Source organism: Numenius arquata, chromosome 2 (genome assembly GCF_964106895.1).
Source record: "Numenius arquata chromosome 2, bNumArq3.hap1.1, whole genome shotgun sequence".
Taxonomy (NCBI): domain Eukaryota; kingdom Metazoa; phylum Chordata; class Aves; order Charadriiformes; family Scolopacidae; genus Numenius; species Numenius arquata.
The window spans coordinates 67,359,944-67,387,371 of record NC_133577.1 but is presented as its reverse complement, the minus strand read 5'-3'; the positions used below and the strand labels follow the sequence as shown (position 1 = coordinate 67,387,371).

Genomic DNA, 27,428 nt, shown 5'->3' with positions numbered 1-27,428 from the left:
CTGCCAAACACTCCAATTCAGAAATAGTGTCAAAACCTTCCAGCTCAAATACAGTAATCCTTTTGACAAATAACCCCTGGCAATAGTTTAATACATAGGGCTTAAATGCATTCTCCCATCTCTACCTACTAGCCACTCCTTGGGCAGAGAATTATTTTAACACTTGCTGCCTGGCAGTAAGCGCACAGCAAATTACTAGATATTTGAGATAAAAAGTATAGCTAGACCTATGTGCTTGTAACATATTGGTAAGTCCAACTTTCCCTCCAAGAACCTTTTTCAGCAATATACTATCACAAATTACAGATTCGCAAAGCATTTACAGAACATTCATAATTCAGTAGCAAGCTTTTATCCCACCACTTTCTTTCTGACAAATACGGTTCTTTCAAAAGTGCTCTATTTCTCTTAAAGTCTGAGATGAAGAAGAACCTCCCTAACAAAAATATTTGAGACTACTTACCTTGTGGCTTTGGATTGGAAGCTGAACGCGGGGACTGTTTGACTGGTACACTTCCATTTATTCCCTGAGCAGCTTCATTGTGTACATTCTGCTCAACTAGCCTGGTTGTGGCACTCGCTGTACAAGATCTAGACAATATTAAGGACTTTGGACAGATGCTGCTGCCTGAAAAACAAATACATATGATAAACCAAGCGTTAGAAACAGGATTAAACGTAAGGTAGAATGACTATAAATACATTCATTAAGTGCTAACACTTCTCTACAGAGAAAATCAGAATACTCATCTCCCTTTAAGAGCGTCTCATCCTAAAAACATGCTTTGCCTTTTGCTGAAATTTATTATGTTTAAACTTTGAGGATCTGGGTATTAAAAAAAAAAAAAAAAAAAAAGACAGACTTCTACCATGACTAGCCTAAACTCTTCTATAGAAAGATTACAATCTCTAACACACTTTTTCCTATCTGAATTGTCAATGTGATTGTTCAACAGGACAATAGAAAAACCAGCATTTTTGTTCATCCATTCTATTTCTGTATTCTAAGTGATCACAAAATGTTATACATTCAGAAAGTTGATTTTATTATGGAATGTATCATCCAAAAATTTGCTACGTGAATTGCAACTTTTTGTAGGAAAGGGCTCCTTTTGTAAGTATTAAAAAAAAAAGCAAAGCACAAAGCCAGCTGACTCTTCCATTTCATTTCTTCCTAGCAGAATGGAATTTATGTTGATTAAGAGGATCAATTGGTAATTGGTAGACTAATTACTTATTGATCCTCTTAATCAACATAAATTACTATTAGCTTACCAAAGCTGTTGGTAAGAAAGCTGCAAAAAAATATAGAGCAAAATATATTCAGAATAATGGAAAATGTAATAAAAGCACTTACTAGAATGTGATCACACAAGCCTAAACCATGCACTTTTGGTTTGGGGTGTGAAAACAATTGGTTCTGTGAGCACAATTAAAAACTTGAAATAATATGAAGGACCTTGAGATGATACTTAATTCAAAATTCCTTCATCTCTGAATAAAAAAATCCATTACTTTTTTTGTGGGGAGGAGCAAGGGAGAGGAGGGAAACCCATTTATCATTTATTGCAGTGTTGCCATAATTATTTTAATTTTTAACAAATTGATTAGGGTTGAGTTTGGACAGTTCAATTTGTTGTTATTATTTGCCATCGTTTTACCTTTGCTCACTTGTATTAGTAGAAATGCAAGCATGAGTGGGGTTTTATTTGTGTGTTTCAAAAAAAAGCAAATTCAAAACCCACTAAACCATTTCATAAGGTGATTCTCTGATGTATTCTAAACAACAACTGGTCTGCAGAGTCCGGACCCTCTGATCTAATCCATCGCCTTCTCCCATTGCAAAATCCATCACATCAAGCCATTTCTGCCAGCAGCCAAGCCTGCTCTTAGAACAGGAGTGGAAAGAGGCACCATAGCTACTGCTCAACTAACTGCTGCTTAAAGATTCTTCAATGTTTTGTGGATTCCGACAATATTTTCAAGTATTTATGCTTTATTTCTTAGAAGTTAATTTTTCCTTTTAAACACTGAAGTAGCCCTACACCAAGAAGCTGCCTCTACAAATATGGAGACTTGCAGAGGTCCATGGTGAAGTCAACAACCCACACTACCAAAGCGCCAATACTCAGATCACAACACATGCAAGACACCCATGGCTGCAACATGGCATCTTTCCCTCTTCCATTTCATTCAATTAGCAAGGGTCCTCCCAAGAACATAAAGGTAGCTGGTCCCAGAACGATGTGGATAATCTAATGAGGCCCACCACCTACGGAACCTTCTCAGATATTTGGGATCTTCGGCAGAAATTCCTCAGCTCCATTTCCCCGGGTATCACTCCATACACAAAAAAATGGTATTGTACTACAGCAGTAAGAGCTCTGTCCCACACCATTCCTCAGTGCCTAAGTAGGTACCTTAAGTGCCATTTCTGTCTCTCCTGTGGAAGCGGGAGCACTGAAAGCTCTCAGACAGACCAAGGTGATGGTACAGGGGGTTGTACTAGCAAGTCTTCCTTGTCTCCACCAAAGGGTCAACAGGCTGAATTTTCCTCTCCTACAGAATCTTATACCATACACTCCAATTGGAGAATCCCCCATTCAGAAACCAATTTAAGAAAGAGTAAGTCTTGCAGGGTCAGTACCACCATGCACAAGTCAGGTACGCAACTGCACATAATTTACAGATCTACATTCAGATCACACTTATAACTTTGCAATGAGGGTGACATTGTGAAGTCTTAGAGCTTTCTGGAAACTATTTTGACTGCAGATTTAACAGCTAATACACTTCAAGATCTCCAGTTCCCCAACTGCAGCTCAGTAAGGGGCATTGCTGCTGTCAGCTGCTCAGGCCGAGGCTGGAAGCTTCCATCAAAATGGTACCTCATTATTTACTAAAAGGAACCAAGGTACTGCTATGGTCAGAATAAGAACTTACTTTACACTCACAACTTTAGCAAGGCAATTACTCCTGTTTAAGGTTATCACTCACGATCACCTTAAGCTGAGGCAGATGCAGAGCTGCTGCTGAGAAGAGGGCAGCTCTGTGGTCTGCCACTCCTCCTCCCTCCTCCTCACCATCTGCACCAGCTTCTGCTTCTGGCTACAAGCAACAGAAAAGATTGCTTCTCTGTAGTGGGATCTTTTGCAACTGCTTAAAGGAAAACAAAAGCTCTGAGAGGCATTCAGACCCAAGATTGCCCCGGCTTCACATGCGTAACAACTCAGCACAAGGAAGGTGCAGAGGAACAGACCATCTTCAAATTCATTATTGTTGTACAAGCCATTACACAAATTACTCATCCTGTCTGGAAGCTGTATTTGCTGGAGATGGACACACTACAGACACTTAACCTGTATTTCAAATTAGTAATTCTGTTAATCGTGTCACATCCTCAAGCCCTATGTTTTGAAGAATAATTTAGCCACATCAGGACGAACTACCTTCTTCACATGTAAAGCTGGAATGGAAAAAGGTAATGGAAATCTAGCCACACCATACTTCATTACAAAATTAAGTAGTAAAATTCTCTGGGTAAAAAGCATCCTTTTTAACATCCCTGGAAATATGAGCCTTGGTTTCTAGCCAGTGAATGCTATTAGCTTCCAGGTGATGTAGACAAGAAAACTGTGGCAGAAATACAAGTCTGTGGTGAAAACTCCTGTAACTAGTGTATTGTATGCAAGTGTATTATAACAAAAGCCCAAAACACGTAATTTCCAGCACATCACAAAAATACCAAATACTTAACAATCAGCAGCATGCATTTCAGTAGGGCTGCTCAATTCTGTTCATTTACGTAAGTGATAACACAGTCTAGGCTTTTAGAAATACAGTTCTTGCCCTGTAAGTACAACTTTAAAACCTATTATATATGCAAAAAGTCAGACATGCTGCAAAAACCTGCAGCTTTTACTGAGCTGAAGTAGATTCCCATTGTGATTATTTCTGACCTGATTAAAGAAACGCTTGCATATTACTGCTATTCCTATGCATTATAATAACTGAGAAATTTTACTTGAAGTCAGAAATGCAGTGAGCAACAAAATACTACCAGCCAATTACTGTGTTCACTAGTATTTGATTAATACCAGCTCTTATAATCAAGGATGATTAAATACACTGAAGAGGAGAGAAAGGTCGGGAAAGATTTTAAAAAATATATATATATAAACTAGGGGCAGGCAAGGATGTAAGAGAGAAAGAAGAGGTAATAAATAACTAAAGAGAAATAAACACTGTAAATTTCATAAGCACTTAATTATTTTGCTTATCTGCAAGGAAATGAGAAGCTAGAATGCTTGCAAACATGCTTGCAGATGCAAGCATGTCTGAAGCTAGTGGAAGCATTATCTGTTTTGTCAGAGCATTCTAATTAGAAATAACTTGGAGCCACGGACATTTAGACAAACATAATCAGCCAGCTTGAAATGCCAGTAACATGAAAAAATATGGCTTATTTATATTCATAAAAGGTTAAACTGATGTTTTAGTACTGGATAGGTCCTCCATCAGCAGTTCCATATGCTTCATGAAGACAACCTCAACACCGTTAGGTCTTCTGATGTATTTATTTTCAGCCCCGCTTACAGCGCATAATGAGACCGTATTGTTCCAGTACTGTCTAATTTTTACTGCTATTGTATCCCACTCTTGATTGTACATTCTGAATGAAAGAAAGGCAGCATTTCTGGATGTAAACAAAGTCTATGGGAAAAGGGTTATTCTCTTGTGACTTCCAGGAAGCAAAATTTAAGTCTCAAAATTATTTCTCTTAAAGTTATATAGCTATGTGTACTTAGTGTGTTATGTCCCAAGAACAGCTGCCGTAACGGTCATGGTCTTGACATTCTACTGCTAGATCTTTTCATGTAAGATCAATGCAAAGCTTCACCCTTCCTACTCATCCCTGGACATACGTGGAGGATCAGCTAATAGTCTATCTACCAAAGCATGAGTTTAGCCACAGTAACCTGACTGTACAATCTCCTGATCAGTTCAGAAGAGCATTAAGTAGCACTGAGTCTACAAGAAACTATATCAGCCCACCCACTTACCAAACACTACAAGAGCTCTAGCAAGGGCAGGACAAGAGTGTATAGCTTCCTGAGTGCTAACTAGAAGGCAGGAAGCGGCCTCTCGTCCGGGCAGTTACAACACAAGATTTGTTGAGGCCCGAGCAGGAAATCTAGTAAATCAGGTCATGGATTTTGCCCAGTAGCGTCCAAACTTTTTGCACAATAGTGTCCAAACCTGCCCTAAAAAAATGAGTTTCTAGTAACTTGGTACCTACTCTTCACAGGTTTGTCCTGTTTTGAGAGGAACTGACATGTTACTATGAGGCTTATACTACTCTTGGACACCTAAACACAGTTTAAGAGTAATTGCCTGGATTAAGCCAAAACTATCTGAAAATTAGCAATATGGAGGAGGAGAGTAGGAAGTCTGGAGGTCTGAGTTTCTGTCATGGAAAAAAACCAAACTTCCTCCAAATTCTATTAAATGCTATCCTCTCAAGTTAATTACACAGCTGTGTTTTAGTATCTTTTCACCTCTCCCATCACAGTGGTAACAGAGTTGTGAATGCTTTGCAGCTGCAGAATAGTACAAGAACTTCATACTGAAATTCTGTTCTGTGCAGATGAGCTCTAAATAAAGGTTAAATGTCAGGCCAGCCTTTACTGTGGTGAGCCACTGCTGAAGTACTGCAAACACTTGATAACCCAGTGCTATACAAAGAGAAAAAATAACTTTTGTTGAAGTCAGGAGGGCTGTTTTGCTGAAGAAATTAGTTTTCTTTCTGCAAGAAGGTGCTGGCAAAAAAATAAAAAGCAAATATCAGAAGGTTTAGAATTATCTTTGAAGAGTGGAATCTTGGCAAATATAGGACACGGATCAGGTTCTATTAAAGGATTAGTTCGAATACATATGCTAGCAAATTGCAAAACTGTAGAGTTTTTTTCTTGCAAAGCTATTTTCCAGACACAGGCAAAAAAAAAATTTAAGTTCAACAGAAGAAGGTAGACTACATTCTGGGAATAATGAAGATGTAAAGCATACAAGGCTATTATTTCTCCCTGTATGGGAACATTCCTAAGATTACCAAACAAATATTTTCTTCCCTTTCATAGCATTTACTACACAGATTAAATAAATATTCACGTAAATATGGTTGGTATAAATTCGAGATAGCAAAAAGTGTATTGATACTGCTCTTTTTGTTCAATGACCTCACAACATTTGTTGGGGAAGTTAAACAGATGAAACAATAATGAACTTAAAACTGGCAGGCCAAACACTTGCTACACAATACTTGCTAAGAACTAGAAAATATTTAAATTCTTGGTAGATATACTACCTTACGCAGTAATACAGAGCAGAGGTTTCCAAATTGTGGCATGGATAATGCCAAGTACGTGAACCACTTGCAACAACACACAGAACAGTAATACAGAAGGGGAACTGAAACAAACTTCAGCAAGTTCAACTGTACACAACACAAGATATTTTAAGAGGAGAAACAACTTTGACTTTTGAAATAATTTCATTTCTAATAAACTAAGGTGGATTATGCAGAGTGTCAGTGATAGGATTCAATTCAAGGTAGATATGTACCCATATCTGCTTGGTTAAAGATGAGACATCCCTGCACTGGTTTGGTTTGTGGGTATTCATGAGACTCAAGCATTTAATGTTGCCTTTGCTATGTTTTGTCAAGCTTTTTAGTTGTTCTGGTTGGAAGTAACCATGCATCTTTCCCACAGTAACTTTCACTTCTAGACTGAAACAGAACTTATAGTAACTGCTTCTGAAGAGCTACAGTTTGCCATGTTACCAGCTAAGGATGCCATCACATTTAAATAGGTTACTTGCTTCAAGATTATAAAGTCTGAGCTTTAAAAGGAAGCACTGAAATATTAACAAATTGATTTAACATCAATAATCTCCCAATCTCAGTATCGGTATACTGTGTATCATGCAAAGTAAAGGACTGAATGGTAAATTTCACATTCCTTACAAATGTCCTGCCAACTCTGGCTACAGCAGGAAGACTCAGTGTGCCTTAGTCTGCTGTCCTGTCTGGATGTGATCTTTGTTCTTTTGGCTCTGATCTAATAGTCATTTCCATGCAGGCAGGCCTGCGCATCTGCTGTGAGTCTTACTCATTTTACTAATTCAGCAATTAATGGGATTATCTTTCAAGATTTGTCTAAATTTTGCATTAGCATGATAATATAACATGCACTGCTGGTGCTGTTCCAATAAAAAAAAAAAAAAGCACCATACAGGACATAAAATGGCTTTTTCCCAGACTGAGCCCAAAAACCTATTTCTTTAGAAGTAATTATGGTTTCTATATGTAAAATGCACTCAATACAGTACAATACAGTACATTCCTCATCAGAGAAGGCACAATCTGGAATATGGTGACAGAATATGAGGGAAGGGAATGCAAAGCAAGTCAAAAAAGACCCCACGTGGAAGGTGTTTTAAGTCAAAGGTAATCTGATAGAAGTCCAAGTAGCGTGCGCTATGAATGTTAACTAATCATGTAAAATAAAACAGAAAAAGTGATCAGCTTTTTAAAACTCTATTAAAAAGGCACAGCTTTGAGCCTTCTGAGAACAAGTTCCCCTACAGTCACCATCCTTTACACCTTTCTCCTGCTGGACCACTGCTTTCGTACTGTAATCTACAGTCTAGTGGTGCCACTGCTCTCTAATCACCCAGTTTTTGGAGGCTACCAGTGGCAAAATCAATGTCGAGGCACCTTAGGGATAGCAAAGCTGGGGGGTTACTGATGACTGCAGGGATGGAATTACAGAGCACCGCTCATGAGACAGGTTGTGGACGCTGCAAGTCACAGACATAAAGTGTGACAACCTTATTTCTGGCCACTGCTGCTGGGGTTTCCTACTCCTACCTCTTCCCCCATTATAGGGAGGGCAGGCAGCAAGCTTTCAGGCCTTGCAGCTTCTCCAGAAACCTGCCACTGCTGTTCCCCCTCCACAGGGCATCAGGGCCATTAGAAGGAGCAGGCATAACTACCCAGCTCGGTGGCTGAAGCACGTTGGCACCTTGGCCGGAAACCACTGTTTTAGAATAAGCTGCCAATGTGCAGCTTGTGGTTTGAAAGTAGTAGCTTATGACTGAGATCCTCTGCCAAAAACACAGCATCTCTTACACTGAGGTTCTTATGAGTCACCTACACTCATACACACTGGGACAATGGCTTTGCTGATAATGGTCATTCATCAACTATTTATTGAATAATGGAGGTTTCTTATATGAACAGAGATGAACAACAGCCGTGACACATCTCCAGAAAGGCATATGATTGAAGAGAGAGCTCCGAGTATGAGGAGCTTGGTTTAAAGGAAATAAGAACTGCTTTTTCACATACTTAGTTCCTCTATTACAAAACATTCCCTCAAACCCTTGTTTTCACTTTGGTCTTTGAACATGTATTATGAAGCCCAAAATCTAAATAAAAAAATACAAAACAGTGTTCTTTTCCTTGTAGAGACTTGTCATGGCTTGTCTTCATACAATAACGCCAGTATCTCTTTTAACAGTTTTGGACAGAATTTTTTCTTTCTTTTTATTAAGCCTATCTAAAAGGCTTAAGGATGACCACAGTTCCTGACCTTACAAGCCATGTACGATGAGCTTCATGTAGTCAAGAACCACATGGTTACCACACACACAAAAAAAAAAAAAACCCAACCAAAACTGAAAATGTGTACAGTAAGTAGCAGCAGCTACATCACTCCATGGTAAGGCAGTAGAAATTGATCCTGTAGGCAAAGTCAGCTGTCCTGCTGTTACTACCTCATTTCTACACCATTTCCCTCCTTGTCAGCACAGCCTTTTGCCAGTGCCATAACACGATAGCAACTTTCAGCTGAAGAACTGCTTCACATATGGCAGCATTTCACAAAGTCACGGGAGCCTCCTGACTACGTACGTCAGCCTCTTCCCCTGTTGCGATCATGGGAACATTGGCGAGTCCTGTATCTGAGGGTCATTTCCTCCCCTACCCACCCTGCGAGCTCTTCACAGCTTCCTACGTGTTTGACGACAAAAGGGGTTCAGTTAGGTTTACGTGGCTTTCTTGAGCTCCTACTACATTAATAGCAATTTTGATTACAAATGCTAGCGAACAGGATGCACCTCCACCAAGATTTCCCCAAACTATTTTTCCCTTTTAGCTTTCTGTGTTGAGCTGTATGAGGTGAGCAATGTCCCCTCAACTATTATTTTACTTAACACTGAATTTTTTCCCCCACTGAATTTTCCGTTGACATCAGCATATTTTGCATAGATAGCAATCATCATTTTCTAAATGCCCTGAGCTCCTGTTTAATAAATAAGACACCCTATTTGTATAAGCAAACTCAGCAAACACAGAAGAATCACTTGTCTGAGCAAGGGTTGTGGCACCGAGCCCTGTGTGTTTCTTTTGCTTCATTTGTCAAGTCTTAAGATAAGTTATTTTCTTCCTGTTATCATATATAAGATAACCAGCATGACACGACACTGGGCAGCAGTGTCTAAAATTTCACATTAAGGAAAGCACCTGCACTACTGGGGTCATGGGAGGGAAAGAAAATGCAGTTGATTGTCTCTCTCACAAATTCCTGGAATAATTCAAGATGGTCTATTAACATATACTTACTATGCAAGTGCAGTGATAAGTCAGGGAATGACAAAAAGTCCTACCCTTCTTAACTGATAAGCCATTATGAAATAAGTGTGTTTAGATTTTTAGACAAATACTAAAAGGCTTTATAAAAAAAACATTGACAAATTTGATCTAACTAGAAATTTCACCATTTTGCTCAGTATACACGGCTCCAGAAGACTTCTCTAACAAGTCAGTCACTGAGATTTTAATCTTCTACTCTGCCCAGTTATCTGTACAGTTATTTCCTATTCATCTCAACTTAGAGCTATTTTAGAAAATATCCATATGCTTTGAGACATGAAATCAGCTACTTCTGTCAATAAAAGGACTGCTAAGAGAAAGCATTTTTATAAACAGGATGCTAAAAAAAAAAAAAAGTCAACAAAACCCAAACCAAAAAAAACCCCACAGACCCAAAGTGTGTGTGTGGGGGAAATATCTAATTGCAGAAGCCTGAAACTGTAACTGATCTATTATTTCAGAAGATCTGAGGAAGTTGTATAAATATACACACTGATAGCATTCAAGTAACTTAAAAGATATAAATACATAATATCTCCAAAATGCAAAACAGACAAAGATCTGAACAGAAGTCAATTATTCAATACAAGCCAATAAAATAGATGGACACTGCTTCCCACATCCAACTGCTGCGGCAGTCCGTGTGTCCAGCCAGCATCTGACAACCTGAAGCCCATCCAGCAGCCAGCTGTCACGGACACGAGTTATTCCACCCACTCCCTTCCCTCCTCCTGGCTGCCTGGTCCCACCACTTTGTGTGTGCATCAGTGCTGGCACGCATTTACCGCCAGGATGCAGGCCGGGAAAGTTAAGCCATCAGAAATGTAACCTTGCCAAAAAAAAAAAAAGCAGCCAGCTTCACGCATTCTTTCACCTTAGATGCACCAGAGCTTGGGCAAAGACCCAAATTTAGTGATGGGGAAAGGAAGACCTGACTCCCTTTCCAGAAACAAGTAGCCAGTACATAATATTAATTCTGTTGAATCACATCTCAACAGGGTTGGAGCAAATAGTGGGGAGGGGAGGGGTGGGGAATAGTAACCAAAAAACTGTTCTCTAAAAATGCGTGGCTTGAGAATTAAAGTAATACGCCCTAATTAAGGAACAGGCTGCAGGGTATTAACGGTACAATAGCATCACAACAGGCTACCAAACACTACTCCATGTCATTTGAAAGATTACAAGGAAGTATAAAATGATGAACTTGATAATGAACAAAGCGTGGGTGGAGAGGAACACACGGTTGCTCGTCCCTTACAGCAGCACGAGCGGTGCAGCTGTGCGGTGCTCTGGCTGCTCGGTGGCAAATGCCTTTCTTCCCCCAAGCCAGGGGCAGGCAGCCCACTGCCAGGCTCCCCGAGCACTTCAGTCTCCCTGCCAAGTAATTAACCACCATCATCTACGAAACACAGAAAAACAAGCAGCTTCCTGGGAATGCTCACTGCACCAAAACAGAAATATAAAGAACCCAAAGCTGGACAATTCACAAGAATTCAAGTGCTTCCTGCTTTTGACCTGGTTGGAAAAAGGAAAAAAAAGGAAGAATAGCCACAAAAAGCCTGGTTGAAGTACATTTAGGGCCTTCCTGTGAAATCATTCAAGATAGACCTTCCTTGTCCAGGCTCTTTAAAGCCTACCATAATTATGCCAGCGTTTACGTGGTCTCTTGTCCATGTGGAACAAGAGAAAGAGATCACCATTTCACACTAACTCATCAGTTCATAAACATCCTTACGGAAGGAAGTCCAATGCAAGTTGCCTGGAATCCAAATGGGGAAAAAAAATCCTTTAGCCTTAAATTGCCAGAGATGACCACTGTTCACGCTATCCACAGAATTCAACCAATATTAACAGACCTGCACATCAGTACAGTTGGCTCTTGAACATTATACAGATTGAAACAGCCTCACATTTCATGCTATGGACTGGCCAAGAGATACAAATTCAGAACAACTCTATTTTTTGGTCCTCTCTCTTCTGTTTTCCAGACACCCATTTAAAATATACTTTTTTAAAACAAGAAAAAAAAAAGAGCATAACTGTATGATGACTTTAAAATGTAATTTCATAAAAATTTTAAGTTGGAGAATTGAAATAATTTGATGATGCAGACTTGGATGAATATTTACCATACTATTGCAAAACCTTTTACGGTTTGTTTTGGTTTTTTTTATAGAGAAGTAATTTTGTAATAGCTCAAGCTTTGTCCAAAACATCTGAAGGGTGTGCAACCTTTCACTTTGCAGCAGTATTTTGAAAATTAATATGTTTGAAGGCCCCAGGACAGACCAAAAAAGGCTGCTCAAACCCAAACCGCAGCTACCCTAGAGCGAGACAGCCCCCCTCCAAGAACAGAAAGTTTTATCCTCTCCATCCTTCCACATCCCCGTAGCTCCCACTGCTCACTTCTTATCAGCTCTGAGACTCCTTGGGTTTCTCTCTAGGCCAGCGTAACCCCTGCAGCCAGCAGGCAAGCAGACACTAGTTTTATCCCAGGAGTTTGGTGCCGTGTGAGCAAGCTCAATCGGCTCGTGGATGAAACCAGAAGTCTGGGAAAGTCCCGGGGAGGGACTGGGCAGCCTTTTGGCAGCAGCTGCCCACTGGATCACTTGAGCCGTTCACAGAACTGCAGCCCAACAAAATGCTGCTGACTCCTATGCAATATTTACTGTTTTCCTTAGAGCCTCAGTTTTTGGCATCAGAAGAAAGAGTATCAAAATATTAATTTAAAAAAAGCTGATGGCTTGCATGTTGGGGAAGAAAGTTTTCCAAAACAAAGAGCAAGTAAAACATATGAAATTACTCTTAAAACATAACATTTGTTTAAGGCTAAACATTTAATTTCTTTTATAATACAAGGTTTGGTAGTACTCCAGTCCCTCTTGACCTTACATGACTAACCCCAGTTGCTGCCCCTAGTGTTAAATATTTTATGGCAATCTGAAGGAAAGATTGTGTTTCCTAACTACCTACCCTTCTCAAGGTCAAGCATTGCCTGTCAAACAGTAAGGAACGCTCAGGCACTAAATTTCCAAATCCTTAATGTTAAAGCAATTTAATTCTTTTGTTTTAGAATTATCATAAACCCAGGGCAGGAGTGGAGAGAGAGGAAGAGGAGCATTCAGGAACTATTTTGAATTTTTAGTAAAAAGCTCAACAAATTCACTGGGTTTACAAGCATTGACATAAACCATTAGACTGTCTCTTTTTAGATAGCACCTACCACATAAACGACTAACATAAGGCTTGGGTCACAAAGCAAAGTGTAGCAACAGTACTAATGAAAAACACTTAATTCTCTCTTGACTTCTGGGTCACAGTATCATTGAGCCTTTCAAAATGACATTGCTTGAAATCAGTTTTTTAGTGAAGTTCTCACCCTCTAGTGAATATACTACAAAAAAAAAAAAATTCTATAAAGTTCGAGTCTTCAAAAACATCAAAGCTTCAGAAAAGGTATATTCTATGTGTTTTCCATATTTGTTATGGATCCTTTAGTACTTGGACTAAAGTACTAAGTACTTAGCATCCTTTAGCACTTGGAAAAACCGCTTTGCTCAGGCACCTGGACACACACTCAATTGCATGTCACAATAACGATGAATAAACTCCATGTGAAATTATACCTTCCTATAGGCACTGCCCCTTCAGCTGTGCTGTTCCCCGCTCACCCAGTCCCAGCAGTCAGAACTGGGAGGATTTCTTTCCATTTCAGATCAGTGGTGCTTCAGAAAGTGACCGAGAAAGCAGTCACTCACTGCTTCTCTCAGATACTATTTAGGAGTGTCAAGGGATATTTGTCCGCTCGATTTCAAACCCACACAGACTGGAACTACTTGCTGTCACATTTTCTATGCATACTGTCTACATCCTTAGGTCTCCTGACATCATTCTGAGGTGACATTAGGAGGTATCTATATGCTATTCCACAGGCTGCTAGAAGCTCACCCCCTTCTTGCCCTTCAAGCCAGGTATTTACAACATAGTCCTCTCCTGCCTTAACTGCTTTCATACAACTTCTAGCTCGCATCTGGGCAAATACACTGCCTGGATAATACCATGATAGCGTGGCAGTATAACCTACGTCACCTTAAAGCACATACAAATATATCTGTACTCCACGTATTTGATCTCCCAAAAAAAAAAAAAAGATAACAGCTTCACCAATGTATTTGACATTTGACAGGCTGCCACTGTTATATGTAAGCATACTGGAGGCCTTTGCAAACAGAAATAATCCAAAGTAAACCAAAGGGCAAGAGGGAAGATGAGTTGTAATACCAAAAATAGTAGTTGTGACACCACATTGAGCTTCCTGAAAATCCATGAGGGTTTTATGCTACATTTACAGGAAAAGAATATGCATTACAGACCCTGTAAAACCGCTCTTAAGAGCTACATCTGTGGAAAAAAAAAAAAAAAAAAAAGAATTCCTACATCCACATGAGGATTCTTCTGAGGATGTAGAAAAGTTATACATAAATAGTGGGAGGAAAGGTGCAATTCCCATTCTGTTGGTTGATTATCAAAATCTAGAAGGAGAAGGGCTATTTCAAATTTGATCATAAAGTAGATAAGGAGCCAACAGAATGATTTTAAAATAAGAATTCTTTGTGCCAAAGAAAAATAAGATGCCCACAAGCACTGAAATCAGGAGAGCTGAGGTAGAGGTATTTGCATGCATCTACTCCAAGCTTCTCTAGAATCTCTCAGATTCACTCAGCCAGTGACTCCCCTCTATTTAGTCTCAGAGGATCAGCATTCTGAACCCGAGCCTTCTGCAGACCTGTTTCATCTATCTCTCTGTGGAAAGCTTAATTCAGAATATTTACTGTCTTATATTAAGCTGTTAGGGTTGAATTAAGACTTTTAACTTAACTTACCCTAAGTTGAACTTTTCTCAGAATTGAAAAATGCACTCATAATTAAAGCAGTATTTTCAATAGCATTCTTAAAAATTGTTACAAGCATATTTGAAATGGAAAAAATCCAAACCTTTTACTGTATGGTGCAATAAAAGAAAATGTTCTTTTAATGTACAGAATTGGCTTCCAGAATTAATGTAGAGTAAGCATCAGTTAAACAGATCATTGGGGCATTATACATGAAAAGCTGAGCATAAGTCAGAAGTGTACACCTACTTCCTAAAACAATGAGAGATAAAATTCTTAAAGCCAATACTGACTTATAGAAGCGTCCTATAGAAACCTTGCAGCTATGAACAGGTCTTGATGAATCTGGCAAATGAGCCAGGAACAGAAAACACTTGTAAACAAAACTGATTCGCTTTTAAGAAAGTCTCGAGCTGGTGAAAGCAGCAGCAAAATGAGCCAAAAGTAGCAGAGTTCTCGGTGTGGGAGATGTATCAGGCAAGCGGTTCAAGAGATTGCAAGCTCATTTACTGAGAACAGGAGGAAAAAGCCACCAGAGCATTCCAGCTGTGTTGCATCACAAGGCAGCTGGATGTTCACCGGTTTGTTTGCTTCAAGCAAGAAAGTTTAACTCTTAGTGTCCCTGGACACAAACACGCCCCAAGTCTTGAAGAGATGAAAGTTTAACAGAAGCATCACATTCAGTCTTACCTGGTTCAGAAGACATTGTTTATAAATATAATCCAGTACCACCACACGAGGAATTGATTTCACAATGGTAATAACCCTACGACAGGCTCACATATATCCTATTTACAAGACCTATAAGCTGCCGGAAAGGACTTCTCACCAGATGTTCAGTATAGGCCGGCAGTTTACATGCTGGGTCTTTCAATTACACTATGCTCCTCCTTCTTTGAAGGCAAGCCTGTTCTGAGAGGAAAAACGTAAGCATGCAAACCAGTCTGCTTAGAGAAGAGAGCGAAGGCTGTTCACTATTAAAGAGGAAAAACAAAGAAATCAGCTTATGTAACCTACAAACTGCTGCAAAAAGCAGGAGGAGGAGGAGGAGGAGGGACTACTGTAAGTTGTTTACCCTAATGCCTCAGCTAGCTACTATGGAAGTTTTGTCACTATTAATTGCATTGCTCTTTGTAATTAAAGCAGTATCAAGGTTAAAGGACAAGTTAGTAGTACGTGTCTCTGGTTGGTGCTTTGTTCTCCCTTTATACTGCATGATGCTCATTTCTAATAATCTTTCTCATTGCATAATCTGTATTTAAATTTATGCCCAGAATGAAGTAAAAACAACACGCAGGATACCAGAGCAGTGACCAAAAAAGTCCAATTAAAGAATTTTTATGAAAACATCAGTTTATTTGGCACAGAATGAAAGTCAGTAAAATAATTTAAAATCAAATTTTCAATTGCATAAATTAGATATTGTGCCCCAGGGTAGAATACAAAGATATTAGAGTGAATTCTGAACTGTAAAAATGCACATTTTTTTAAAAGCAAAAGGATTAACTGAAAAGAGAAGTTACTGCAAGTAACTTTCTTTTATTGTTCACAGCTCTCACACCATGTGACCCCCAGCTGGCACACTTTCATCCAAGCAGGAGAAAGAAACTGGGATTTTAAATCCAGCCCTGTCAATTCGGATAATATGAATCAGAATATACGAGCCAGCTTGTCATTCACTGCAGCTGAGGTCATCTCCAACCACTGTGTTGGTCCAAACCACATCTCCCTACAGCCTCTTTCACCACTGGCCACGCACAGCCCTCACATTCAAGGCTATGTCTCACAACACTCACTCCAGAGCTGCTCTGAAGGACAAGTACCAAGGGTTACGGGGTATACGCTTACAAAACAATCTATTGTTATGAATATCTGTTTGTCACTGAGGAGACAGCTCTCTGGAATAGGGCACCTAATTATTTCCTTTCTATTGCAGATGTTGAACAGAGGGGGATTTGCCAAAAAATCCCAAAAACCACAGTAAAAACTATTTTCCTCTTTTTTTTTTTTTTTTTTTTCAGAACTTTGGTGTATTTTTCTCAGGATAAGCAGATGCAAGTTCCACACACAGATTTGAAATGCAAATGGAACCCATTTTTAGCATTTTGACCAAGATTCGCATGTGTTGGTTTTGTTTTGACATTTATTTTTAAACTGTTGGGCTAGGAAGTTGCAATTCCCCAATGCTTGATACTCCTAGCAAGTAATCCCAGGCTCCTTAAAAACATATACAAATTTTATTCACCCAGGTCATCAACGCATCATTAAAACAAAAAGTAACAGTAACCGAGTTTCATAACCAGACTAAGAGAACTCCAATACATAGGTTACATTTCTATTTTGAAGTTCACCTCTGCGAATTCAAAGCTTGCCCCCTTGCTTGGGCTTCCACATGAAATACATCCTACAACGGAAAACCTTCGCTCTCCAGAAAAGCCTTTGCTGAGAAGACAAATTTTCTGCTCAGTTTCCCATATTTGAAACAAACCACCTTCCCCACCAGCCTGGTTTGTTCACCTGCCAGGCTTTGTCAGCCTTCGTTCAGCCTGCTGTACTCTTCCTAACCCAGAAAAAACACTGATAATGCCTGTCATACAAGTACGTGACAGATTTTAAATTCAGATGGGATCAGCAATAAAGTTCTCAATTTTCACACAAGCAACATAGTAGCCTGGAAAACTCTAAGACAAATGGTTACAAAAATAATACAAGAAGCAATTGGTTCAGATACCAGCTACATAAATGCTAGTTACTGCCATCCTAAGCAAAGAGATGGGGTCACACAAGGAAAAGCAGGGGCCAGTCGGGAAATCAAGTCTCCCTTTTTGGGGAAAAGTATATCATAACTGTAATGTGACGCCTGTGGGAGGGATGACATCTGAGCTACCAGACTCTGCTCTCTGTCATTCCCTGCCCCAGGGGACAAGACAGAGAACAGGCGAGAGGTCAGATCTCCAACCAGCCCTGAAAGGTCCACCTTGGGCCACACAAGCAATCCCCCGGCTCACAACAGCCCAGGGAGAGTAACCGCAGCTCTGCTACCGCTCAAGGAGAGAGAAGAAATCTTCGAAACCTGAATGAAACTGTGGATTTTATTTTATTTCACATCCAGAAGGAGCAACATTAAAACAAGTACAAAGATGTCTTCAAAGCCCAACTTCAAAACACATGCTTACCCCCTCCTTCTTTAAGAAAAGGTAAAAGATTAATTGTTTTCTCTCTATTTGATTAGCTAGCAGACAAGGGGATTTGGAAGAGATTAGAAGTGATAAAATGGGGACATCCCATTAAGCTATTCCCCTGGTTTCACGGGAGTTTTACCCCTAACTTTGCTTACTCTAAGAGCAGAAATGTGCAAAGTACAAAATGCACAATAAAGCTATATTGGCAAGTATTAGTTGAAAACTTAACAAGAGGTACAGCTATGTCTTACCTCTCACCAGAACATGACTGTGAACTTTAAAGAGTTAACTAAAAAATAAAGTTAGTTTGATTAAATTTATCTAAAAAGCAGATGAAGAGGCGTGGACCAAAACTAGTTAAATAAAACATCCTCATTAGTGGGTAATTAAAATCGTACTACTACAACAAGTAATTGCTGTCATTTAGTATGACTAAGATAGCTATTCAAACTAAAACTAGCATGTTCTTAGTCCAGAGACTTGCACAGCAGACTAGTTAAGTTTTACGAAAATAAGTTATTTCAAATCAAAATTATTGGCTTATCATATGACTTCATCACTCCAGTAATTAAAAGTTTTTATAAGTGTCTTGCAATAAGTATGTAGCACTTTGTTCTCCACCGCCGTCCACTTTTCAAACTAAACATCACAAACTTTCTCTCGGTACTTTCCCTGTTCTGCAGATAAGGGGACTCAAATTATGTACCTGACTCATTTGAATATTCTTAATGTGATGAAGCTGGAGTTGAGAAGGAAGTCACATGAGTACGAGTCCTGTTAGGAAACCTGGACTTAGCTGAACTGAGTGTTACAGAGCTACATGGGCAGCATGCCACACTGACACACACCCCCAAAAACAAATTAGCTCATGTGACACTGAATCACAGCCCGGCATTCAGTAGGGCTGTCTTCAGTGGGCTTCTCATTACTGCAGACTCACGTCAGGCACAAAGTGTTTGAAGTGGTTTGCTGAGGATGCTGCATCAGGATATTACACGAAGTTGCTGGAAGGCATTGATGGAGAAAGAATGATTTTTGCCCCATCCAAAGGAACCCGCGTGCTGCCCTAGCACAGAATGCAGCATGAGCACTTCTAAATTTCAATATATCAGTGTTCTGCACTGAAAGCAACCCCCAACTTTTTTTTTTTCTGAGAGATCTTTAGACATCTCAATGAATCCAAGAGGGATGTAAAACCACAACAACTAAAAAGGCACCTTTCACGGGGCTCCCATAAAGTAGGTGTGGTTGACTCGCACTGTTACCTACTCCTCTCCCTTTTCTTGTACACCCGAGTACTTCAAAAGCACAGCAGTTTGGTCCTGGGCAAAAATGAAAGCATGCTTTTTCCTTCTCTCAAGATAATTTCTGAGGTGCTTTGAGAAGTCTCTCTCAAAAGCCCAGCAGTCTGAAAAGAGGTTCAGCTTGGCTCCCAGCTATCCTTAGGGCAACGGGATTAGCTACTGAGACACCACACACCCTTGTCCCAAACTGACCTCCACTTCCCTCAGACCTTCCATATGCTGCCCTCCTCATGATTCTCGGGATAGTCTAAAATCAGTAACAAGTGATTTTATGAGGGTGGCTGGATATAAACCATACCTTAAAAAAACACCAAACAAACAAGCAAATCAAATCCAAAGCACACAACTTGCCTAGTACTATTCACCGCAGTTTTGAAAAGATACTTCTATAACAAGGCAAAAAAAAAGTCTGAAAATTACTTGGAGTGCAGGCACACAAAACAAAGGACACCTTTGGAAATGCAGTTATGCAGAAATAAACTGGCCTAGGTCAAAATCTGGGAGAAACATGCAATGGCCCAGGCACGCTAAACAGAAGGTGACCATCTGCCCCTCCTACCTACACCTTCTTGCTGTACTGAAGCAATGACTATTCTCTACTTTCTTCCTGAGCATTGTGCAAGAGCTCAAGCAAGGCCTACCACTGGTGCTTTGTGGTTTCTTTTGATTGTGACAGGGTACACAATGGGGGCTTCCTGCCGCTAATCACCACAGGTGGATAGTAAAACTGCAGTCTGTATGTGGCACCAAAGTAAACAGCTTAAAGAGTCAAGCAGCCAACTATGAAGAGCTACGAATAAGAGAAACCACCACATAGATGTTCAGAAGTCTCCCTTCTCTGCCAAGGAAGAGGAGATGAAGCCCACAAGGATGTGGTTACCATTAAATTTGCATTTCAGTTTAATGTTTCTGCTACAAAGATGAACCTATCCCACTCCCATCATTCCTGCCTGCGTCTCTATCATGTTCCTCCCTTACAAAAACGTCCAGCCCATGATAAGCCAATGCTATCTAGCAGGTAAAGCAAACTTTTGTTTGAGGTGATCAAGCTGAATCAGTGTTTTGTACAATGTGACAAGCTCCAGGAGGCACATGGTGATCACATAGTGCAGCATAGCTCAGTACAGAGGAATGGGACATGATGGCCCTTCCCAATGCCAGGTTGTCACATTAACTCAGCTCTGACATCTCATCCAGGGACAGCAACATGGGTCAGGCCCGAGGACTGCAGAGGCTAATGATGACTGAATGCAGTAGCTGTGAAGCATTCAAGGACCCTTGAATGGGTACGCAAAGGATGACATTCATGCATGGTTGCTCGATATCCTCAAGGGAGACAAGGCGAGAGAGTCCATGTGCAGCCCAAGAGCTCCCTTATGCCAAGCCAGTGGCTGGTTGCTGGCTGCTCTTCCTCTCCTTGTCTGGCACCACAGAAAGCCACTTCAGCTCACTAATATGCCAGAAACACATTAATTTTCTTTTGGATTGTTCTGTAAGCTTAGCAGGCTGAGGTAGCCCATGGGGTCAGATGAGCATCCATGTCAACATAAGGGGAAAGAGAGGGAGAGAACAACAAAACCCATCCAGGAAGCAGACCTAGGTATTTGCTGCTCTGTTAAGCCGCATCCTTCAAGCTTTGCCACATAGGCATATGAGGAAAGAAGAAACAGCTGTATGACAACTCAAGATTTGTAGGTATGCAATGAATAAAAAGATGGAGAAAAATTTCTAGATTAAAGGAATGACCTACAGAAACAAATGACCATCAAATGAAAAGGAAGAAGGAAGAAAAGTCCAGACAGAAATGGGTTGTGCAGAGACGGAGTTTAGGAATGGGTATTCAGGACTAATGCAACAAGGCAAACTAAGAACAGCACTTTAAAAAGATGGGTAAGTAGCCCCCAACAAGGTGAGAAACGCTATGGGAGACCCTGGATCTGCAGCCCAAACAGAAACAAGTTTGTTGTAAGGACACTTTCCCTCCCAGTTCTGAAATCGAAAACTCTTATCACTCCCTCCCCTTGCTCTCCTGGTTCACATGCAAGGATTTGGATTTAAGACACACAATCTCAAGGCAAGTGTGATGAACACCTACCATGCCAATTATTAGAAAGTAAATAGTATTTTTCCATCTTCTTAAGATTTTTTTCCAGCTCAGCTGTATTATATGCCCCAAAGGGAAAGCCTGTGGCTGTACAAAAGCCCAAAGGACACACAGTAAGAGTTCTTAGGGGAAAAGCCTGCCTTTTTTGTCCTACGTTTGTACAGTATTTGTCATTGTAGCATCCTGATACCGGCAATTTAGCCCAAGCATAAAAATAATACAAGCAACTACAAAACTCTCCAAACAAATAATTAAATAGTTTTAGTTCTACAAAATCAAAGAGCTATAGTAAAAACCATCAAGCACCACATCACCAGCACCTATTCCATTAGCATTTACAAAAGGAGTGGTTTTGCTATGGCAATTGAATGTTTTACGCTAACCATATAAAGCTCTTTTTCTGTAGCTTAAAGTATTTCCCATACTTAAAAAAAAAAAATAATCCAGGAATCTGTGGTTCATTTTTCAACTAATCTTCTCTAGCAAAGAAAGGCCAGTAATTGTTAAAGGATTTTTGGTTTTAGATGTGGGAAGTGGTCAGAGGCTTTGCCTTTATCAACTGGGTTTCATTTGCCAATTCTCCTGCTTAAAATAAAATGGCTTAACAACAGTTTGCTATTTCTTATACCTACTTTATATATATAGATAGATATATTTGACAAAATTGAGAGAAAGCTTCATGTTATGATTTAGGGAAAAGGAAATTAACTATTTATAGTGTCATCTATTCTATACACAGCAAATAAATTCAAAGACGAGACCCTCTGGCCCTGCAGCTCTGCCTTTTCTCATATAGTCTTCATTGCTTACTGCTTCCCATGCCTTCCCCCTTGAGAAGGCTGCTTCTTTAGGCTTCCTGCCTCCACCGCAGCTGCTGCCTCTTCCCCAGTGGCAGTATTACCTCCAGTGGTGATGTTCCTGCTTGCCCCTGCACTCTCCTGTTAGCCATGACATACAGCTAGACCAGCAAAGCCAGGTAATGCTAAGTCAGGAGTGCAGCTCTCACGCCCCTCCAGTTGGGGACCATGTTGTAGCTGTTATAACAGAAACCCATACCCTTCTTTAAGGAAGGGTGGAAAAAAGGGAAGAGGAAAAATCTTGTGACCTACCCTAAGAGTGTTGTGCCACCCATCTTTATTCACCTTCATAGATTAAGCATAATGCTCTTTTAACATCTTTGCAAAACAGTGTAAGATCACAGATTCCCATTTTCCAGTTAATTTAGCTTCTGGTCACATGCACACAAAATGCACACACATTGCCCAGAAACCCAAAAACCACAACCCAAGCCAGGACGACCACTACACAGGATTTCCCTTAGATTCAGCAGTACAGTGAAAGGCTGAACCCACCACTTAAAAATTACCCTTGCCACATTAGAAATCCAAACAGTACAAAGACTCATAAGTGAAACAGGTCTGGGTGCAGTGACAGTGATTTTGCTTCCATACAGAAAACAAGTTTGGGCAGTGACACATACTAAAATTAAAGTACACATTATTCTTGGTTTGACTTAATAAAAAATAGCTTGGAAGATTCACAATAAACGGGAGAATGCAATACATCAGTACATTTCTGGAGTAGATAAGAGCATATGAATCATGGTCAGGAAAATAAAATTTTAGAAATCATTCAATCAAATATTCTGTCTGAAAAGCAGCGGTAGGAAGCGTTTGGGTAGCCTTCAGTAGAAGGCAGCAAACACACAATGATCTTTCCCTCAATCCCCACGGCTCCCAGCATCAGTTGTTTAGGTATCACCTGCATCAGCAGATGCTTTTGTGCAACAGTATTTTAGCAGCTGCTGGAAGACATATTCACCATGAATTTGTTTAGCCTCTTCCTGAATCCCATTCATATTCCTTGCACAAAACATGTGCCAGTATAGGCATTTTCAATCTATTCTACCTGAACTCTGACTACATACTTTCTGGAGAAGAGAAACTTGATGGCACAACACATTTGCCCTTCCCCTTCCGCCTCTTCTCTGTCCTCCACATTACAGAAAGCACCAGATTAACTTTCTCCAGAACACATCAGTTCCTAAAAATCATAGAACCATAGAATGGTTTGGGTGGGAAAGGACCTTTGAAGATCATGCAGTCCAGCCCCCCTGCCATGGGCAGCAGCACCTTCTGGTAGGCCAGGTCTCAGGACAAAAAAATTCTACTATCTGTTCGTGACTATTTCCTTCTACCTCAAATATATAAACATCTTTAGTCTCCTGACTTTGTCCTGTTAGGGCCAATTTAATGTAGTACTTACAGGATATTCAGCAAATTGGGACCTTCCTTACAGAGCTGTTTCTCCCCTGCCATTAACACAGAGTACTGCTTTTTCCCAGACCATCCAGCCTTGTGTATCTGAAGCACCCACCAAAAAGTGATCAAAAGGAATTCCTCAAATCAATTTCATTAAAAAAAAAAAAAAAAAAAAAAAAGAAGGTAACAATACAGACAGTGGTGACAAAAGAATGTAGAAGTGCATTTCAGCTTTTGGTGCAATAAGGGTCCAAGATCAAAGACAGCTGTGACTCCCTTTTATATAGTGAAGTTGTGCTGATAGTTAAACACAGCCTTCACAGAGACCACATCAGCACTAATGAAACTATAATTTCCTTTAAATTATTGCTATGCACACCCCAGACCTCATCAGCCAGACGGTAATAGCTTTTCATCATTTATTTTAACACAAAAGCAATCAATAAGCTTTTCCCCACAGTTCTTTTACTGCTATCTATGAACTCTAAAAACCTAGAATCAGAGAAGATGCCAGCTATAAAACAGACACAGTCAAGTTGCTTTGTTGCCTTTCTAATGGAAAAAGATTCTAAAGTACCACCCGATTTTGCAATAAACTAGATTACAGCAGTTTTGGTGTTGCACAAAGAAAACCTTAATCCACCACAACATAACAAATAGACTACAGTATCAAAGAACTATAAGTAGATCACTGGATTGAGCAGCTTTTCACTTGCATCATGACTGTCCTGTGCACTGTTTTGCACTGAAAATGTCTAGTATCAGATTGCAGGAACACCACACTTCTGTTAGCTTTGTGCACCGTTCACACAAGCTGAGGACGTTCCATCAAAGACAAACACACACACACGCACACACAAGCACTCTCAGCTACCAACTGAAGTTTTACTCCTGTGTTAAGCAGCAAGCAAAAAAAGCATTCTACAGTTTTCAGAATTTTTCAACAGTAGGAAAATTTTGGAATATTCTCAGTCAAGCCAGAGAAACATCAGCAATAAGACAAGTAACATCAACAATAAGTCTGGAAAATTTAAGTCAATTGTTTAGAAAGACTGTATTTTACAATCAGTAAAAGCAGCTTTATAAACATATACACACACACACACAAAGTTTAAAAAAATGGAAACCAGTAATTATCCTGTAATAGCAGAAACCAGCCTACAGGTTGCAGATTGAGTAGTAAAATGGGGGAAAACTAGTGGGCAAGGTGCTTTAACTACAGTGTTCTAGGGTAAGTTTTTAAAGACAGCATTTACCCAAAATATAACAGGATGCTAGCAGACAACACAGGGGTGCAGCATTGCCAGCTTCACTAGGGGCAAACAGTGCTCACACTGCTCTAAATATTTCATATTACATTTTAACTGTTGTGTTTCAATTCTTGAGTAAAGCTTTAATTTCACCACTAAGTATTTAATTTTATTTTGGTTTATAGTAGCTATCTTGAAGAGTTTGTTTGCAGCAGCTTCCACAGTTAAAACTGACTTATACACAAAAATCTTGACAAGCCAAGGGACAAAACTACTTGCCAGTTGCATTATAGCGGGTGGCCAAGTCGTAAGAGCAACACAGGGCTCCAAGCAATGATGTGAACAAGAGCTACTGAAGAGAACAGACATCAAAATTAGTCATGGAAACAGCCTTGGCACACGGAGCTGCCAGAGAACTACTACATCCGTAAAGAAAAGTGACACAGGATCTTTAAAGAAAGGCAACAGGTATCTTGTAACCTATGAACCCTTTTGATATTTTAGGGAGCTTAACAATACTCGACCATGTTGAATGCAAGTAAAAATAGCATCAAATTATTTATTCTAGGTAACAGATCTCAGTCTCAATGTAACTGCTGCAAGCATGATACAGGAAGGCATCAAACTACTTTAAATTACAGAAAAGACACTTCATGTTTTCACTTATCTTCCCGAGAATCAGTGACTGCCTTAAGAAAGGGAAGAGGAAAAAAATAAATATTAACTCACATAGGTAATGGGAAAGGTCTTTAGGAACTCACAAGAGATACTGGGACTAACGAGGAGATAGTAGGAAGAAAGCTCCAAGTGAGAAAGAAGTTCAGGTCGTGCCCTGCAGGAATAACTCATTACAGAATCAACTTGTTCTTTCAAGTAATATTACAAGCTCTTGAGCTAATTTTCCCTCTACTATTCAAACAGCAACTATGTTCAACACTACTCCAGGCAATACACCACACCACGCGCGGCACTACTCAATGCCTACAAAACAAAACCATTAACTGTAGAAGGGACTGGTATTCAGGTCTTCTTAAGCCTCAAACCCTAGTTCATGAGCCTTTGCTAAAAAGGCTTGCATGGTACTTCATTTCAATCTTAGCTGTAAAATATAAACAAGATACTCAGAACTATAACCACAATACTACTTAATTGGACAGCTGAACATGGATTTTATATATTTTATTTTTTCTTCAATAAATGTTACTACAAGTGAAACAGACAAGTTGCGACACTGTTTAATACCAGGGTTATCTGCATCTATATGATCTGCAGGAAGGTAAAGTGCTTCTGTGGCAGCAGGAAAACCACAGCATCAAGGTACAGTCCAAAGGACACACAAGCCAACAAAAGTATAGAGATAGTCAAGAACAAGCATAAAAAAAAACACTGCAATGAAGCATCCGTCAAAGATCAGCAGTTGGAAAAGCACTTCTACTAGCCATTTGTCAGGACTAGAAGACTATTCTTCCCTCTGATCCAAAATTTGGCTGCTCTGGGTTCCCTTTCCTCTGAAGCACTGGAGACTGGCTGTGGCTATTGACTCCAGGTAAGCATCATGCTCCTAGTAGAGCTCATTTCTCAAGTGCCTGCTTAAGTTTTCTGCTAACAGGAATCTCATGACATTGGCAATGACTTCAATCTTTCTTGCTCAGTTTCTGAAGCATAGTGTAACATTAAACTGTAGTAAATGACTAAAAGCCAAAGTTTTGTTTAAAGTTTGTTTCCTATAGCCAGTAACAGTCTGTGATTCTCAGTGTGCCAGAAGAAAAGTCTACTGAACATCAAAATGAGACCTAAGTTATATGGCTGCCTCTGACTAAAAAGAGTGAGGGAAAAAGAACCCCAAAAACCTCTCTGTGACCAAATGGCTCCTTCCAGTCCTGAGCTCCACATTCTCAAAGGTACTGAAGTACTCACTTTGCTCAGATAATCATCAAAAAGTAAACAACTCCCACGTCTCTATCAGTCTGGGTAATATTTTTATACTTAAAATGAACAGCTATGTAATTTTTGCATATAGTAAGAGAAAATGGATGAACTTATAAAAACCTTAGAAATAATTCCACTTCAAGACATTCTGTTATTGGTGTGCAGTGATATAACCCCACCCTGTTCTTCTCTCAACCGTGAACACGGATTACCTGGGAGGAATGTTTTCTGAAATCATTTGCAGAACACCTCTGAGTTTTCAGGTTCTTCAACTAGACATCTCAACAAGGAAGGACGAAAGTACTTTTGTAGTAAATGCAAGCCCCGCTGGAAAAGACTAAAAAACCCTGCCACAATTCATAGACATATCATTAATCTGCACGTTGCCAGACTCTCACATTTGGTTACACCTAGTATCCCTGCACCAGTTTAGTACTATGATCCCCTTTAGAACAAATTCAACAAATTTGATGTTTTCTAAAATCTGGTACAGCAATTTCTGGCATCGTGGAAAAAAGCCATTAATGCCTGCATTTTGTCTGCACCCATACAAAGCATAAAAGACACAAGCCATTTTACGTGACTAAGGCCCGGCGAACAGACCAACAGCAGCAGTGCCTGTGTCAGCAGGTTTATCCTCCCACATCCAGCATCCCAAGGACTCCATTATTGCATGGGAGCTGCACAGAGAACAGTTTGTAAACAGGCAAAAGGACTTTCCCAAACAGTTGTCCCTTCAGAGGGAGCTGCAGGCTTTAACCTTGAAATAGCCATGCTGCTGTAAGGAGACA

At 39.9% G+C, this 27,428-nt stretch overlaps 1 protein-coding gene across 4 annotated transcripts in view; it reads right to left on the bottom strand.

The window, feature by feature from the left end:
• The window catches only part of FGD4 (FYVE, RhoGEF and PH domain containing 4), a 114,548-nt gene that overhangs the window by 41,650 nt on the left and 45,470 nt on the right, over positions 1-27,428 (bottom strand). For 3 of the 4 annotated variants that reach the window (XM_074168091.1, XM_074168094.1, XM_074168093.1), the window contains exon 2: positions 464-628. In XM_074168091.1, the coding sequence (XP_074024192.1) occupies positions 464-628 (165 nt within the window). Of the gene's footprint in view, positions 1-463; positions 629-15,297; positions 15,397-27,428 lie in introns of those variants that run through there. The other variant, XM_074168092.1, reaches the window with a different exon arrangement.